General features: G+C 43.4%; 1 protein-coding gene across 1 annotated transcript in view; it reads left to right on the plus strand.

The window, feature by feature from the left end:
• TEX36 (testis expressed 36) overlaps nt 1-16,941 on the plus strand; it is a 259,127-nt gene extending 242,186 nt beyond the window's left edge. Inside the window, exon 4 of the mRNA XM_044056189.1 lies at nt 16,271-16,941. Within this exon, the coding sequence (XP_043912124.1) occupies nt 16,271-16,648 (378 nt within the window). The 3' untranslated portion in view covers nt 16,649-16,941. The remainder of the gene's footprint in view (nt 1-16,270) is intronic.
• Nucleotides 16,942-17,296: the final 355 nt, after the last annotated feature.

Below are 17,296 nucleotides of genomic sequence, written 5' to 3' on the forward strand. Positions count from 1 at the left end.
ATGCCTGCCCAGTGCCTTGAGTGTGACTGATCTGATCTCCATAGCCTCAAGGTCGGATCTGAGGGAGTGGTCTCTGCTCCGAGCTTATCAGAGAGAAGCATTCCCCTTGGTGTTTTGGCTCCTAGAGGCTCGGCTCCAACTCCCTGGTCAGATCAGGGGGGAGCGGCTTCTGCCAGTTTAGCCCATGAGGTTCATTCCCCCTCAGCATTCAACATGGTGGAGAGGGTTCTTGCAGGGTTGAGGCTATTTAGTCTTCGGAGTCTGTCCAGATCCCCCTGGTCTTGAGAGCAGGTCTGACCATCTTGCCCATAGCCATAGTGCCCCAGGACATTCCGGCCTTGGAACAACCCACTTGCAAGACCTCCCCAGATAGTCTCACTGAGGAGCCCTGCACAAGCACACTTGTAAAAGGAGGCACTTGGACTCTCTCCCAGAGTCCCTCACTGAAGACATGGACCTGGATGAAGTGGAAGGTTCCCCAAGATTACCCCCCCCCCCCAGTGATGTCTCCTTTGGAGACATCATGGAGATCCTCCACCAAAGGGGGGGGGGGGTGGTCCACCCCAAAACTAACCTCTGATGAATCCGTGTTTCTGGAAGCATTTGACTCGAGCCCATCTACCTCTTAGGTGTCCCTTCCTGCTGATCCACTTGTGGATTTGATAACATCTAGGGCATGGAAGGAGCCGGACACCATAGAGCCAATTCCCAAGCATCTGGATGAGGATTTAAGCCCTCCCATGGACAAGTTACACTTCCACAAGGGGTCCCCTGTAGATGCTATAAGAAAGAACTCACCCAGGAGAGTTCCGCTGTCCATCCACCTGTCCGAGAGTCAAGATAATTTTGGGAAGTGAGTTTATGCTTCAGCAACCTTCTGTGCGAGGGCGTTGAACTACATGGCCCACGTTATTCGACTCCAGAGACTTCTGGTCAAAGAAATCATGGAGATGACCCCAGGGTCCATGTCAGCAGAGGACAGGAAGATGTTCGATGCATGAATGGCCACCCTAAAATCTGTAGCTAACACGTCTATGCGTATGCTCTCCCATGCCACAGAGGGAGCTGCATGGGCAGCGGGGTCAGGCGTTGCCATCCAGCACAATGTCTGGCTCCGCTTATGTCAGTTCTTGGAGCCCTTCAAGGTGTCTTTTACTAACTCCCTTTATGATGGTTCTTCCCTTTTTGGGAAGAAGGTCTGAGACTTTGGTCCAGAGGGAGAAGGACAGAAACACTGTCTACCGTCGGGATCTGATTCTCACCACCTCAAAGGTCCTTTTCAGGAATGAGCGAGGTCAGAAGATGTGATTCCACAAGTCTCAGGCATTTTCCCAGGACACTCAGGACTCTCCTTCCCCCAGAGGCAGAGGGGGATATGATAGACACCACCCTAGAGGCAGAGGGGGTCCTAGGAATTTTGGTTCCCGAGAACTTTTCTCTGATAAACCCAGACAGCAAACCTGAGGAATTGCTCGGCTGTCCATCTCTGGAGGCAGTCAGAGGTCGCTTGTCGCTTCATCCACTAGCATGGGAGTCCATCACTACAGATATTTGGGTGCTGCGAGTCATATCCAGAAGATATTTCATTCCCTTCAAGGACCTTCCCCATCCAACAAAGCCCTCCCAGATGTTCCACCCTCGCAGCGGGAGGAAGCAGCAGTGCAGGTAGACTCACTGCTAAGAAAATAAGTCCTCCAACTGGTCCCCCAAGACCAGTCTGGATCTGGGGTTTATTCCAGGTTCTTTTTAGTGCCAAAAAAGAGCTAAACCCAAACATAAAACTACTGTTCAATCTCAGCCTTACTACAGGATATGTACCCAAAGAGTGGCGTACAGCAACAGTGGTCCCTCTCCACAAAGGTGGTGCCTCAACGGATCCTGGAAACTATCGCCCCATAAGCCTGACTAGCTTGGTCTGCAAAGCTATGGAAAGCATCATCATGGACCTCATAAATAAAGATATTGGGGACCTACAGACACTGGATCCTACCCAGTTCGGCTTTGGTAAGGGCAGATCCTGCCTCTTAAACCTGGTCGATTTCTTTGAAACAGTCACCAAGGCCATTGACAAGGGGAAGGTGGTCCACACAGCCTACCTGGACCTTGCAAAAGCCTTCAATACAATACCCCACTCAGGCATTATAGATAAGCTCACCAGCTTAAATATAAACCCTATGTCACTAGATGGGGTGCAGACTGGCTCAAGGACAGAACCCACATGGTTAGAATTGCTGGAGTCATGTCAGACTCTAAACCAGTTACAAGTGGCGTCCCACAGGGCTCAGTCCTGGGACCTCTTTTGTTCGGTATATATTTCTCGGAGGTACAGGCCAACACGGAAGGACTGTGGCTGACCAAGTTTGCAGATGACTGCAAATTGGGCACCATAATCGACTCTCCAGCCGACACAAGCATCCTCCGAAAGGGCCTCATACAAACAGACAACTGGTGCCAGAGCCATGGTCTCAAGCTAAATGCCAAAAAGTGTATAGTCATCCCCTTTGGCAAAAACAAAGTGCCCACAAATTACCACATAGGTGGTAATCCATTAAGTACAGAAGAAGTAATTAGGGACCTGGGGACCCAAGTTGATAGCAATCTCTAATTTGACAACCACGTGGCCAAAGTGGTTAGAAGAACATTTTATATAACCCACCTAATCATGAAGGGATTAACATCTAGATCAGGGGAGGTCATCATGCCTCTTTACTCATCCCTCATCAGGCCCATAATTGCGTACAATGCCCCTTTTGGGATGTACCTTACCAGACACCTGCAGCAACTGGAAAGACCCCAAAAGTACCTCACCAAGAGGATCAAAGGGCTCAAACAGATGCCATATGCTGCCCGGTTAAAGAAACTCCAGCTCTACTCAGTGGCATACCGCCTGCTCAGAGGTGATCTGTGCCTGACGTATAAAGCCATGTCCAACCCGGAATTAATGGACATGCTGCACCTCAGAAAATCCAAATCCCATCGAGCTACGCGCTCGAGAGACTTGAACCTCAGCACTGAAATAAATAGTACATGCTGGAGGGACAGATTCATAACCCAGAGGCTCCCTTCACTCTGGAATAAAATCCCAGTCCAGGTTAGGCAGAGTCCCTCATTGACTCTCTTCAAGAGGAATCTTGATGAGTGGATGGGAGATCGTAGGTGTACCCCGGGTATCACTTCTGTGTCACTGTTAGACAGAGGCACAGTATACTAACCTCGAAAAAGGGCACAGCAAAATTAATTTAAAATGGGTGGCGAAAGCCAAACACACTCTGGCTAGGCTTATAAATGCCCTAGGGCAGATAGCCTAGTATGAACCTATGAACCTATAAAAAAGATGGGGGACCTCAGACCAATATTGGATCTGTCCAAATTGAATCTGTCAGTAACCAAGACAAAATTCCGGATGGTCATGATTCAATCTATCCTGCCTTATCTGCAGGACAGAGACTGGATATGCTTGATTGACCTCCAGGACATGTACTATTGCATCAAGATGGACAGGCACTCCGGGAGGTTCCTTCGCTTCCGGCTGGGAGTCAATTATTACCAATTTCGAGCCACCCACTTTGGTCTCACACAGCCCCCCCCAGGTGTTTACCTAGGTAATGGCAGTAGTAGCGGCTCACCTGAGGCTTCAGGGCATTCAGGTCTTTCCGTACCTGGACGATTGGCTCTTTACTGCCCCTTCATCTGCATCTGCTATGTCAGGCCTGGGACTCTTTCCTTCAGCTAGCCAAGTTGGGTATTACGATCAATATGAACAATATGAACAAGTATGCTCTTCACCTGGCTCAGATTCTAGCTTTCATTGGGGTATGGCTGGACACAATACAATTGAAGGTGTTCCTCACCTCAGACAGGATATGCAGCTTGAGGTTACACATCTTACACATTCTTCAGACACATTTTCCAACAGCTGTAGCAGTGTTAAGGGCTCTAGGTTCTATGGCGGCCATGATAAATCTTCTTCCCATGGCATGCCTTCATATGAGGGTACTGCAGTAGACACTGGCAGTTCAGTGGTCACTGTTAGACCTTCCTTTGTCTTTTCCAGTGAGAATTTCAAAAGGGGTCGGCCTCTCTTTGGTGGTGAATTCAGTCCCCGGATTTCCTCAAGGGATGCTCTTTTCAACCTCCTTTACGCCAAACTATGGTGACCAGGGATGCCTCCCTACTAGGGTGGGGGGGCACTGCTCAGGAAGGACAGTCTAAGGCACGTGGTCACTTTCCGAGACTTATCTGCACATCAGTCTTCTAGAGATGAGAGCGGTTCTTGCGTTGCAGGCCCTCCATGCTCATCTTCCTCTGGGAACAATTGCAATTCAGACTGACAGTATTTCAGTGGTCTGGTATATCAAGGGGGAACCAGATCTTATCCCTTATGTTGAGAGGCCATGTAGGAATGGGCGATCTCCACCGGCCATTTTCTGGTAGCAACGCACATCCCAGGACGGTCCAACATTCTAGTAGACAGGCTCAGCAGATCTATCCTGATGCCTTACAAGTGGTTTCTGAAACCTTCAGTAGCGGAACAGATCTTCCTAGAGTGGGATCATCCTTGCTGCGATCTCTTCGCATCTCTTTCCAATGTGAAATGCAGTGAGTTTTTTGCTCTGAACCCCCCACCGGGGGAAGCCCCCAGAGACACTCTGATTCATGCTTGGCCTCCCGGGCTTCTTTATGCATATCTTCCTCTTCCCCTCATGTCAAAGTTTCTACAGAAAGCCCGAAGGCTGGGGAGCACTGTGATCCTCATCGCCCCATTCTGGCCTCGACAGGTTTGGTTTCCCTTACTTGGGTCTCATCTAGTTGTTTCACCATGGACCTTGGATCCTGTCCCGGATCTGCTTTCACATCCCTCGGGGATTCCTCATCCCAGATCTGGACAGTCTGAAGCTCACTGCTTGGCTGCTCTGGTTCCCATGATTCTTAGGACTCCTGGTCCGTCATTTCCTGTCAAGTCCATTCTGGTGGTGGCTCATAAATCATCCACCAGAAAAGTTTTTCGCAGTAAATAAACATTTTTCTATATGGGCCATTCAGAGGTCTTTGGATCCTAGAGTTTCTAGCTAGCATTTTTCAGAGTGCTAGTTCCTCTACGGTGAAAGTATAATTAGCCGCCATTTCTAATTTTCATGTTGGAGTAAACATGTCTTCATTGGCTTCCTCTGAACTTACAAAACTTTTCTCAAAGGTGCTTTTCTTCTCAGACCCCCAGTTAAGGACCCGATTCCTCTGTGGGGCCTCACATTGTTGCAGGCATTGGTTTCTCCTCCCTTTGAGCCTGCGGCATCTGTGGACCTACAATTTTTGACCTGGAAAACTGCCTTCTTGTTTGCCATTACATCTGCTAGAAGGGTGTCGGAGCTTCAAGCTCTTTCTATCAAAGTCCCTTACATCATCTTTCACAAAGATAGTGTCGCTATGCACTAACCCGTCCTTCCTTCCCAAGGTAGCTTTAGAAGCCATTATTAATCAGATTATTAATTTACCAGTATTTTTTCCGAACTACCAGAACAAAGGAGAATACAAATTACATTTACTGGATGTACATAGGCAGTTGAGGTTTTATCTGCACAGGACTAAACCTTTCTGCAAGTCTGATCAGCTTTTTGTGTCCTATGCCAAGCCCTTCTTAGGTAAACCCATCTCAAAAGTGACTTGCTCGCTGGATTTCACAATGCATTGGCTGGGCTTACTCAGAGGTTTGTCTCTTCCAGGAAAAGTGAAGGCTCATTTGACCCAATCTATGGCTATGTCAGCGGCCTTTTGGTCTAGGGTCTCTTTGGATGATATTTGTTCAGCTGCTACTTGGGCCTCATCTCACACCTTTATTTCTCATTATAAACTGGATTTGGTCTCTAGGAGTAGAGCATCCTTTGGCTCTGTGGTGCTCTGGAATATCCTTCCATGAGGGCCTCCAAAGTGTTAGGTAGCTGGGGACTCTGTCCCACAGTTTGAAGACCAATGAAGTATACTACTTCAGATAAAGAAGTTATCTATTCACCATAACATTCCATCTGAGTAGTTCTATACTTCATTTGTCTTCAACCGTTTCCCTCCCCTCCTTCCCCTACTTATCCTTTGGGATATAACATGTCCTTTGTACCAGACAGTTATTGTGGGGATCTTTGGTTCTGTCAGGGTTAAAATTCTTTTGTAATGTTTGTGTTGGAGGATAAGGTGTCATTGGGTCAGGTATCTGATACCTGTTAGGCAACAAACTCGATCTAAAGGGAGAAGAGACAGGGGCATTATGGGTAAGGGGAGGAGCATGGAGCTCAGCACTGTAGCTAGAAAATGTGGCCATGTCAGAGCCGATGTGGATCTGAGGACCCACAGGTTGAAGAGAAATGAAGTAGAACTACTCAGATGGAACATTATGGAGAGTACATAACTTCTTTTTTTTTTATTAAACAAGAAACCTCTTTATTAAATTATCACTTATGACATAGTCATGAATTTATATAAATGAAAACTAACCATATTGACATTTCAGTTGCAAACATTATACACCACTTTTAATCTATCCAGTCATTGTCAGTCAAACATTACATAACTCATTCAATTCCTGTCTTCCCTTAAACCTCATTCCTCCTTCAAAACATTATTCTGCACATATTGTTCCCAAAACTCTCTCTTTTTTTTCTCTAATTTGCTCCTACCCTTTTCTAAAGACCCCATTTACAGTTGTTTCATCTCTATTACTATATTCACTACTTCTTCTAGTACAGTTGGTTTAGACTTTGATCATTCAGTCTCCTCTAGCCTCCTTGCACCCTTGGGCTGCCTGACATGTTTGAATTGTGTTAACGATAAAAAAAAAAAAAAAACACACTATCAAATAAGAGGTCATATATTTTCCAGTCTTTCACAGTTTCATAGCCACTCTCAATGTCAGTCTCTCTCTCTCTCTGTCTCTCACTCTGTTAGTAATTATATTTTTGTTTTTAATGTATGAAGTAGCCTCTTCCATTGTGTCAAAAACCTTTGATCTGATGTCAGTTTTCATTTATCCTTGAAGTATGGGACTCTGTTCCGACTCTCTGGACCAGCTCGGCCATTATAATATCTCCCCAGAAGCAAAAACCCTCGAGCTATGTCACTACCCAGAATGCCTCTCTCTAGATTACCTCAGATCTCATTTGGCACTCTTCTACATAAGACACATTAGCCAAATTCTCTCTTGAGCTAAGTGTATTTTCATTATTTTTAATCAAAACTTAGTTAAATCCTTTTAGACATCTTCCTTACAACTTTTTCTACATACCCATTTAACTTTTTTACCTTCTGTTTGCTTATACTATCTTTCTCCCTTTACACTTTGGTGTTCTTTCCTACCATTGTTAGTTTTCCTCTGTTCAGAAACAGTTAGATATTTCTAATTCTATTTTTTTTTTTTTTTACTAGTCAACATGGCAGATAAAAGTAAAGGGACTACTGTTTTTAATCAATGTCATGATTGTGGAAGAAAAATGCCCAATTCTGATAGGCATTCGTCTTGTGTCTACTGCTTGGGCCCGGTGTATTTACATGAGAATTGCACTATTTGCCAAGCCTTTAGTCACCATCCCTCATAGAAAGAAAGAACAAACTTATTTTGAAAGGAATGATTAAGACACATTTTGATGAAGCTTTGTCCAGTCAGCCTAGGAAATCCAAATCTGATGTGTCTTCACATTCTTCTTCCTCTTCTAAAATTGAACAAGGAAAGAAGAGGAGTCTCTTGATGCCAGCATCCCCTTTGGCTTCAGCACCCAAAACACCCAAATCTTCGGTTCCCACACACACTGCGGAACTGAAGATAAATGCCAAAAAACCTATGATACTGACTTCGGCACTAGCTGTGGTGACCAGTTCTGCACCACAGGTTTTGGTGCCGACTGCTCATGTGACTTCCTCTCCATCAGTGCAGGTCCTTTCTATGGTGCTCTCTGTAATTTCAGGACCAGTTCCTTCTACGGTGCTGTAAGTAACTTTAGAACCAGGACTTACTTCAGCTAGATCCCTTTATGCGACACCTTCCAAGCCCCTTTTTAGAGAGACTGGAATCCCCCTCGGCATTCTCTGTCCATTCCTCTAGGAGTCTGACAGAAGTCGATGTTGTGAGGTTGGTGGATCAGCTCCTCATTGCTGGGAGTCTTACAGTCTCTTCCCAGGCTTCACTCCTTTGTGTTAATGGGACTTTCTCTCCGAAGGACTCTACCAGATATTCCTCCTCAAACCTCCACTGAGGTGTTAAGAGACCACTACTCTGATTTCCCCATCTCCAGCTGTTCTGGTGGTGACAGCTATTATGCCTTCAGCTCCAGTGTCTGCCCTGAGTTCCTTGGTTCCTTCAGAACTGACAGACTCCCAGGGTCGGAACTCTGCTGCTTCATTTGTGAGCTCTTCCTTTGCTTTGACTTCATTGGCAATCTCCTTGGATCAGGGTGGGGCCATGGTTCTGAGATTGTCCTTCTTGGTTCTGGGCTCCCATCCCTCTTTGAGGAGGGGCTGACTTCCAAGTCATGGAGAGGGCCTTGGCGTCTGCAGGTCCTTAGCTGGTTCCTTCCCAACTGGAGCATTTTTCCAGGATTCCCTCTCGTCCAGTGCTTCCTCCAGTCCTGACACCCAGACAGCAAGTATCAAAGCTGCAGGATACCCCTGCACAGGGCCTTAACTTTTTCCAAGTCCTCAGTGGAGTTTCCCACTAAGGAGGTGCCCTGGAAGAGGATGTGTAAGAGGAAACACCTAGATTTCCCAGAAGAGTCTGTCACACAGGACATTGACTTAAATGATGGAGAGGGTTCCCCCGGTCAGCCCCAGAAGACATCTCCTTTGAATTAATTCTTGAAATATTAAAGCAGAGGGGTGGCTGTAAGCCCAAAGACCCTTCCTTAGAGAAGTCAGTGCACTTACAAGCTTTCAGTGCTCACCCATCTACCACTTGTGACCCCCGCCTGCTGAGGATCTCATTAAGTTGATCACCCAGTGGGGATGGAAGGCCCCTGATGCTGTACAGCCAATCCCCAGGAGACTAGAAAAAATCCTTTTAGTGGAGGACCATCAGTATTGGGCCAAGGGTTTAGTAGCAGATGCCATAGTGGTTGTGCAGTCACAACGAAGGAACTTGCAAAAGTGAGCTCCACTGTTCATCTCCCTAACCAAGAGTCCAGCGTGATGCATAGGTTTTGGAAGTGGGTGTATGATTCTTTGACCTTTGCCTTATGGTCATTGAACTTCATGGCATACTTCACCAGACTCCAGAGGGATCTGATCAAGGAATTTTTAGACACCCTTGCAGGAGCTGTGTCTGAGGAGGTACAGGATAAAGTAGCCTCCCAGCTTGCCATCCTGGAATCTATTTCTAACTTGCTCATAAGGCTCACTGTGTATGCATCCGAAGGGACAACTAGGGCAGTGGGTTCCAGCGTAGCCATAATTAGGCTTGCCTGGATGCACTTATGTGAATTTGCAGAGCCATTTAAGTCTTCGTTCATCAATGCTCCATTTGATCATCTCTTTTTGGCCCCAAAGTCAGATACCTTTGTCAGATGTGAAAAGAATAGAAAGATCCCTGTCTGCAATGGGCGTACATTTATCTGCTCCCCAGCGCTCCTACTTCAGGAACCAGAGGAGTGGAAAAATGTGTCTCAAGAAAACCCAAGGGCCTTTCCAGGACACACATGGCAGTGGCTCCCTCGGAGCAGAGGGGACAGCTCCAATGGAAGACGCCGACCTTGCGGCAGAGATGGCCTGCAAAGTCAGGGTTCCATAGATTCCTTCTCAGGGAAACCCTAATTGCTTACCTCTGGAGGCAGTCAGGGGAAGACTATCCTTGCACTCATTAGCCTGGTGACAGATAACCACAGATACTTGGGTAAAAAGGATCATTACCAGAGGATACTATATCCCCTTTATTCTCACTCCAAGAACAGGAGGAAGAATCCCTGATGTTCCACCAAATCAGAGAGATCAGGCACCTGTGGAAATTCAAAGGCTTTTACAAAAAAGTCATCCAAGAAGTCCCACCAGACCAGACAGGATCCAGATCCAACTCAAGGTTCTTTTTGGTGCCAAAAAAGACAGGGAACTGGAGACCAATTTTGGATCTCAGCCTTTTGAACAAGTTTGTTTAGCAGATGAGATTCCAGATGGTCACATTTCAGTCTCTTCTCCCCTTCTTAAGGAAAAATGATTGGATGTGCTCTATAGACCTCCAGGATGCCTATTATCACATAAAAATAGACAAATGCTCCAGGAGACAGCCACTATCAGTTCAGAGCTCTGTCCTTTAGTTTCACCACAGCCCCCTGGGTGTTCATAAAGTGTATGGCAGCAGTAGCAGCTCACTTGAGACTGGACAGATTCTGAGTGTTTCCATATTTAGATGATTGGCTTGTCACCGCTCCCACCAGGCATCTACTAGAACAGACAAGAGATTTTATTCTACATACTTGTGCTCATCTAGGTATCATGGTAAATCATACGAAATGCCAACTAAGTCCGACTCAACAATTGGAGTTTATAGAAGCTTGCCTGAATACCATCTGTTGCATAGCTTCCCTTCCTCTTCACAGATTGCAGAAGATAAGGTCCCAGGTGGAAGGTATTTTCTTCAATGACAGGGTACCTGCTGTATTAGTTCTACAAGCTCTAGGATCCATGGCAGTGGCCATCATGCTGGTTCTACTAGCGAGATTTCACATGAGACTTCTGCAGTGGCATCTAGTCTCGTAATAGGCCATCCTCACTCATCCCTTGACACATCTCATCCGAATCACCAACAGCTGCAAGAAGGCCTTATCATGGTGGATGAAATCAGAAGAATTTCTCTTAGGCCAGCCCTTTATTTCACCCCAACCTAAAGCTATAGTGACTACGGACACCTCCCAGATGGGGTGGGGGGGGCATTATCTGGGCAGAACTGTTCAAGGCACTTAGTCCTCGATGGAGGCCAATCTGCATATGAATGTTCTGGAACTGAGGGCAGTGCTCTTAGCATTGCAAACCTTCCAAGCTGTCCTCCCTCTAGGAATGATTGAGATTCAGTCAGACAATGTCAGTAGTCTGGTACATCAACAAACAGGATGGAACTAAGTCTTACCACCTGCGTCAAGAATCTGTCAGAGTATGGCAATGGGCAATCTCTTCTAACCACTTTCTGAGCGGTTCACATCCCCAGAAGCTCAAATGTGATAGCGGACAAGATGAGCAGATGCATCCTCCTGCCTCTCAAGGGGTCTCTTAATCCCAGAGTGGCGAAGGAGATTTTCCTTCTCTGGGCCCAGCCTTGCTGCAACCTATTTGCATCACCCCGAACAAGTACAGCAGCTACTTTGCCCTAATCCCCCCTCAGGAAAAGTCCCCAAGAGATGCTCTCCTTCATGATTGGCCCTCAGGACTCCTCTATGCCTTTCCCCCCATTCCACTAATACCTCATTTCCCGAAGAAAGCCATCAGGTTGAAGAGCAAGGTGATTCTCATTGCTCCATTCTGGGCTTGGTAAGTCTGGTTCTCCTTTCTTTGGCCTCACTTAATTCATTGTCCATGGACTCTGGACCCAGATCCAAACCTCCTGTACCATCCACAGGGACTAGTTCACCTCCATCTGAAAAAAAGTCAAGCTTGCAGCTTGGTTCCTCCAATTCCATTGATCATCAGGCAAAATAATCTATCCTCTCCAGTTTGAAAAATTTTTGTTGGCTTCCCATAGGCCTTTCACTAGGAAGCATTACCACAATAAGTGCAAAAGATTTTCTATTTGGTCACATGATAATGGTATTGCTCTTTTTTTTAGCACCAGTGGAAAAGGTTTTAGAATTCTTAACTACGCTTTTTGAACAGGGGGCTTCTACCATTAAAGTTCAACTAGCTGCTATTTCCAACATCCATGATGGCTTTGAAGAATATTTGTTAATCTCACATAGATTGTATAAAGTTTTTATGAAGGGAACCTTGAGGGCAAAGCCACCTTATAGGGACTCTCTTGTTCCCTGGGATCTTAATTTGGTTCTAAAATCTTTGGTCCATTTCCATTTTGAACTGGTGGCTACTTGTGACTTGAAGTTCCTTTCATGGAAAACTATTTTTCTGATAGCCACACGTCCGCCAGAAGAATTTCAGAGATTCAAGCATTATCTTCAAAACCTCCATATTTGATTTTTCATAAGGGCAGGGTCTAACTAAGAACCAGTCCATCCTTTCTTCCTAAGCCAGTATCGGAAACTAACAATGAGTCTATTGATTTACCAATTTTCTTCCCTAAATTTTCTAACAAGGGAGAGTACTGTTTACATTTACCAGATATTCACAAGCAATTGCATTTTTATATCAACAGAACTAAGGATTTCAGGATGTTGGACCAGTTATTTGTCTTCTTTTCAGGTCCATTATGGGTAAACCAGTTTCAAAGGTTACTTTATCCAAGTTGTAAGGGAATGTATAACTTGTATCTACAATAAGAAACCTCAAATTTCCAGCACCTGTCAGGGTGCATTCTACAAGGACAATAGCCACATCTGCTGTTTTCCACTCTACGATTTCCATGGATGAAATATGTGCAGCAGCAATCTGGGCTACTCCACATACCTTTATCACTAATTACAAACTGGATCTGGTCTCCAGGGGAAGAACGTCCTTTGGCTCTATGGTGCTCAGGAATATCCTTCCATAAGGCCTCCCAAGATACAAGGTAGCTGGGGACTCTGTCCTATATGTCAAGGATAAATGAAGATTGACAACATCAGATAAAGAAGTTATGTAGTTGCCATAATGTTCCATCTGTGTTGTCGATCTTCATTTATCCTTGACACCCCCTCCCCCTTCAGACTCCTTGGAGGTATCTGTTATTTTTTATATATATATATATATATATATATATATATATATATATATATATATATATAAATAACCTTGGACATAGCCTCTTCAATTGTTTATAAGGCTATTTTTTCCTGTCTTGCTTTATAGCTACAAACTCGATCTGAGGTAAATCTAGAGAGGGGCATTCTGGGTAGGGACATACTCAAGAGATTTTGGTTCTCGCGAAGTGTTATAACGGCCGAGCCAGTTCCGAGAGTTGGAACCAAGTCCCATATGTTAAGGATAAATGAAGATTAATAACACAGATGGAACGTTATGGTAAGTACATAACTTTTTATTTGGCTGAAATATCTTCAGTCCTGCATATAAACGAAGACAAGGTTTAATATCATTCTTCAAGGTTTTACTCAATGGGCAACATACTTTCCTCTTCTCTACAGTTTTGAAAGAGTAGTCATTTTCAAATCTGACATTATTGCCCAGTTTCATGGTCACTTTGATCATGCAGATTTTAATATTAGTCCCCTCTCTCTAGGTAGCAGTTTTTTCCAATATTAGATCTGGCAGGAGATCAAGTGTAACTTGTGTGTCCACTGAATTCCGAATGAAAGACTATCATGTAAGTGTAAACTTTTTAACATCTAGTTGGTTAGAAAGTTAATCTTATTTACTACTCCCCATGTTTCCTGATATATCATATATTCTTAATGTGTTCCACCTCTTAACATTTCTAACTCTTCTAATTTATCTTCAAGCAGAGTATTGCTGTGTCAGTCTCCCATCTACATCAGTTGCAGAGATTTCAATATCTTTAATTGGGCATCCTTGTTGAATCCTACTCTTTAATATTTTTGTTTATTACAGATTTGTTGAACAATGTCCATTTTATGTTGAACTGTTCCATTTTTCAAAGTTAGCTCCCACAGTATTGTTGTTGTTTCCTGAAGATCTTTTCTATGGAAGTTTCCTGATAAGAAGGCTGGGAAACATTCATTCCAATTTTAGAATCACAATAGCTGATAGTAAAGTTTGAAAGTATAAATCTCAGAACTTTAATTCCAGGAAGTTTTTGTATAGAAATTACCCATAAGGTATTTGGAAGAATCTCACTCCTTGTTTTCAAAATTGTTTCAAGTTTTCCTGTCAAGGTTAGAAATAATCTACTGAGTATCATAAGAAAGCACCTATTTGGTGGACGTAGTCCATCAATCTCCTAAGGACTATTAGTTCTCATGGTCCTTATGTCAGACAGATAAGTTGGTGAATTACAGGATTTTACTAGGTTAGTGATTGTTTATCCATTTATAGATTAAAACATAATATTTAGAATCAGTAGTACCATCTGATATAAATAGGTTCACACTTCTTTAAATCATTATTTAGTTGGGTGACATATTTCACTGACAACTACCCTCTGACAGCAGGCTACATTTTCTTAATGCTAAGTGAACTCTATCCTGCTATATGTACAATAAACATTAAGGGCTCTCATTCTGTATTCTTATGCATAGAAACAATGGTCTGTCAAGGTAGCAAGCAAAGTAGCAATGTTCCATTGTGGATGAAATACATTGTTTTTGTGAGAAAACTACAACTATAAAGCAGCACAGCAGGGCACATCTCATGATGGCTACACCATTTTCTCTGCTAAGGTTGTTGTTTAACTGCCATCTCCTTGGCATTCAGCCATCCAGGTCTGAGTCTTGATTATGACTCTTTAATTAAAGAGCTGTTTTGCAAAAACAAACATATGAATGAATAAATTTGGATATATGAGATTCTGGGAAAAGCATTGGACAAAGAGCAGTGGTTCGGTCTATCACAGAGACTATCATTATAGTGAATACTATTATGTTTGAGCATGAATCCAGACCAGTAACGAGTGGTGTGCCTCAGGGTTCTGTCCTGGGGCCCCTCCTGTTTGGCATATACTTCTCAGAAGTACAGGCAAGCACGGAAGGACTGTGGCTGACTAAGTTTGCAGACGACTGCAAACTGGGTGCTATAATAGAGTCTCTGGCCGACATGGAGATCCTCCAGAAGGGCCTAAATGAGACTGATGCATGTTGTCAAAGCCATGGTCTCAAGCTAAATGTAAAAAAATGCGTAGTAATCCCCTTTGGAAAAAACAGAGTACCCGCAAACTACAACATAGGAGGTAATCCCCTGAAATCTGAAGAAGAAATAAGGGATCTAGGGACCCAAGTAGATAGTCAGCTCTCTTTTGATAACCATGTTGCCAAAGTGGTTAGAAAAGCCTTCTATGTGACCCATCTGATCACGAAAGGGTTCGCATCAAGATCTAAGGATGTAATGGTGCCCCTCTACTCTTCCCTCATCAGACCCATTATTGAGTACAATGCACCAATTGGAATCTACCTGGCTAGACATCTCCAGCAGCTGGAGAGACCACAGAGGTACCTAACCAAGAGGATTACTGGCCTCAAACAGTTGCCCTATGCAGCACGATTGAAAAAGCTAAGACCGTTCTCTGTTGCATACCGCTTTCTCAGAGGCGATCTCTGTCTAACGTACAGAGCCATGTCCAACCCAGAATTGTTGAACATGCTCCCTCTTAGCAAAACCAAATCTACTCGAGCTACATGCTCTAGGGATATAAACCTCAACACAACATTGAATAGAACATGCTGGAGGGATAGATTCCCATCGCAGAGACTTCCCTTACAATGGAACAGGGTCCAGATCTACATAAGACAGAGCCCCTCACTATCACTCTTCAAGAGGAACCTTGATGAGTGGATGGGTAACAGAAAGTTCACACCTGGGATCACACCAACAGCGCTACTAGATAGGGGCCAAGGGTACTAGCTGCAAGTACAAGGGTCTAGGGAACTACTAAAGAGGCGGTGAATACCGCACAACATGGCTGGGCTAATATATGTCTTCGGGCAGATAGCCCAGTACCAACCTATGAACCTATGAACCTATGATGAATGTTGATAGCAATTAACATTCTACATGGATGACCCACTCATTAATGAATTTTAAACTACTGGATTTTATTATGTTGCATTTATTGCACAATTCCTAACTCAATGAGAGATAGCATTCTTCACCTACAAAGCCATTTGTTATAAAATACAGTTTAACAATCAGCTAAAACTAGGATGTCTACAGAAGCACTATATATGGCATGCAAGCTTCTGAATGCTATGTAACATCCTTACCTGTTTTGCTTTTTGGTCATGTTGGAAGGCACATAAATATATATGTATTGTTTGCCTGAATAAGAGGGGTTGTAATCAAACATTTATTACTCAGTCCTTTGAAATGAGGACATCGGCATTATACAGCAGACTATGCAATGAGCATTTCATATATCACATCTTTTAAAAGTATGGCATATGTGCACTGAATGAGTTAAAACTATACTTGTATACCACGATTACACAGAACACATCATTTTACTGAAAAGTAATTCATTATTTTTCTTTTCCTTTAGGGGATTGGCCGCAGGAAGGTTGATGTGCAAAAAAGTCAACATACTTCACAAAAATGCAATCTTTTTGGAGAAGAGACACCTAATGAGGAGACTGCTAGGCTCACTAGTCTCAGCTTTTATCAGACAACTTATGTAGGAAACCAGAACACTGTCCATACCATTCATAGACGGTTTCCCAAGGATTACACAAAACAAATACCCAGAGCAACTCCACCTACTGAAAGCAATGTTTTGTGGTTTGGTAAAGACAGCATTCAGTATCGAACACCACTCCATGTTTTAGCTGCAACTCAGTATCCAAATCCATACCCATTGTCTAAACTCAGTCCTTGGAAGTATTCCTACAGACCTGCATTTCCTGAAAACATACATGTGTAAAATAACCTATAAAAAGTGTGCATGTAGAATAAACACATAATTAGATATTTTTCTGGCTTCCTAGACACTTTATCAACAAATATTTGGAAAAGTTGATTTGTAGCAAGATCCTTACTCCATCTTTTTATTGACAGATATATTCCCTTCATACCTGTGCTATCAAAGAAATGATACAATTTTAAAGAGAATATTTAACAAAAATTGCAGAGTATTTTACATAAGATACTTGTATATTGTCTTAATTCTATACCCTGAATTTGATATAATTAACATTAAAATGTTCAACATTTGAACTTTTTGCAGTAAAAATTCTTATTAGATTTTTCCTCAGAAGTGATGTCCATTGTGCAAACAAATGCAAATGTTAAGTTGTTCTGAATACTTAATGGATAACATAAATGAACATCTTGTATAATGAATATCATTACGGGAAATACATGTAGATCTCTATGAAATTATTAAAACTGCTTTAATTTTACATAGTGTTACACTGTAGCAAATGGCCAATTGATGTAATTTGTTAAGGTCAAACATGCAAATGCATTCATACATTTCATCAGTTTTCTGGCACACCAGTGAGTCATAATTGACATGAGCAAGAAAGGAACCAGCATATTTTTTATGTAGTTAACTCAATAGCCTCATATA

The sequence above is a fragment of the Protopterus annectens genome, chromosome 14.part0, assembly GCF_019279795.1.
Source record: "Protopterus annectens isolate FY-2018-M chromosome 14.part0, PAN1.0, whole genome shotgun sequence".
NCBI classification, from domain to species: Eukaryota; Metazoa; Chordata; order Ceratodontiformes; family Protopteridae; genus Protopterus; species Protopterus annectens.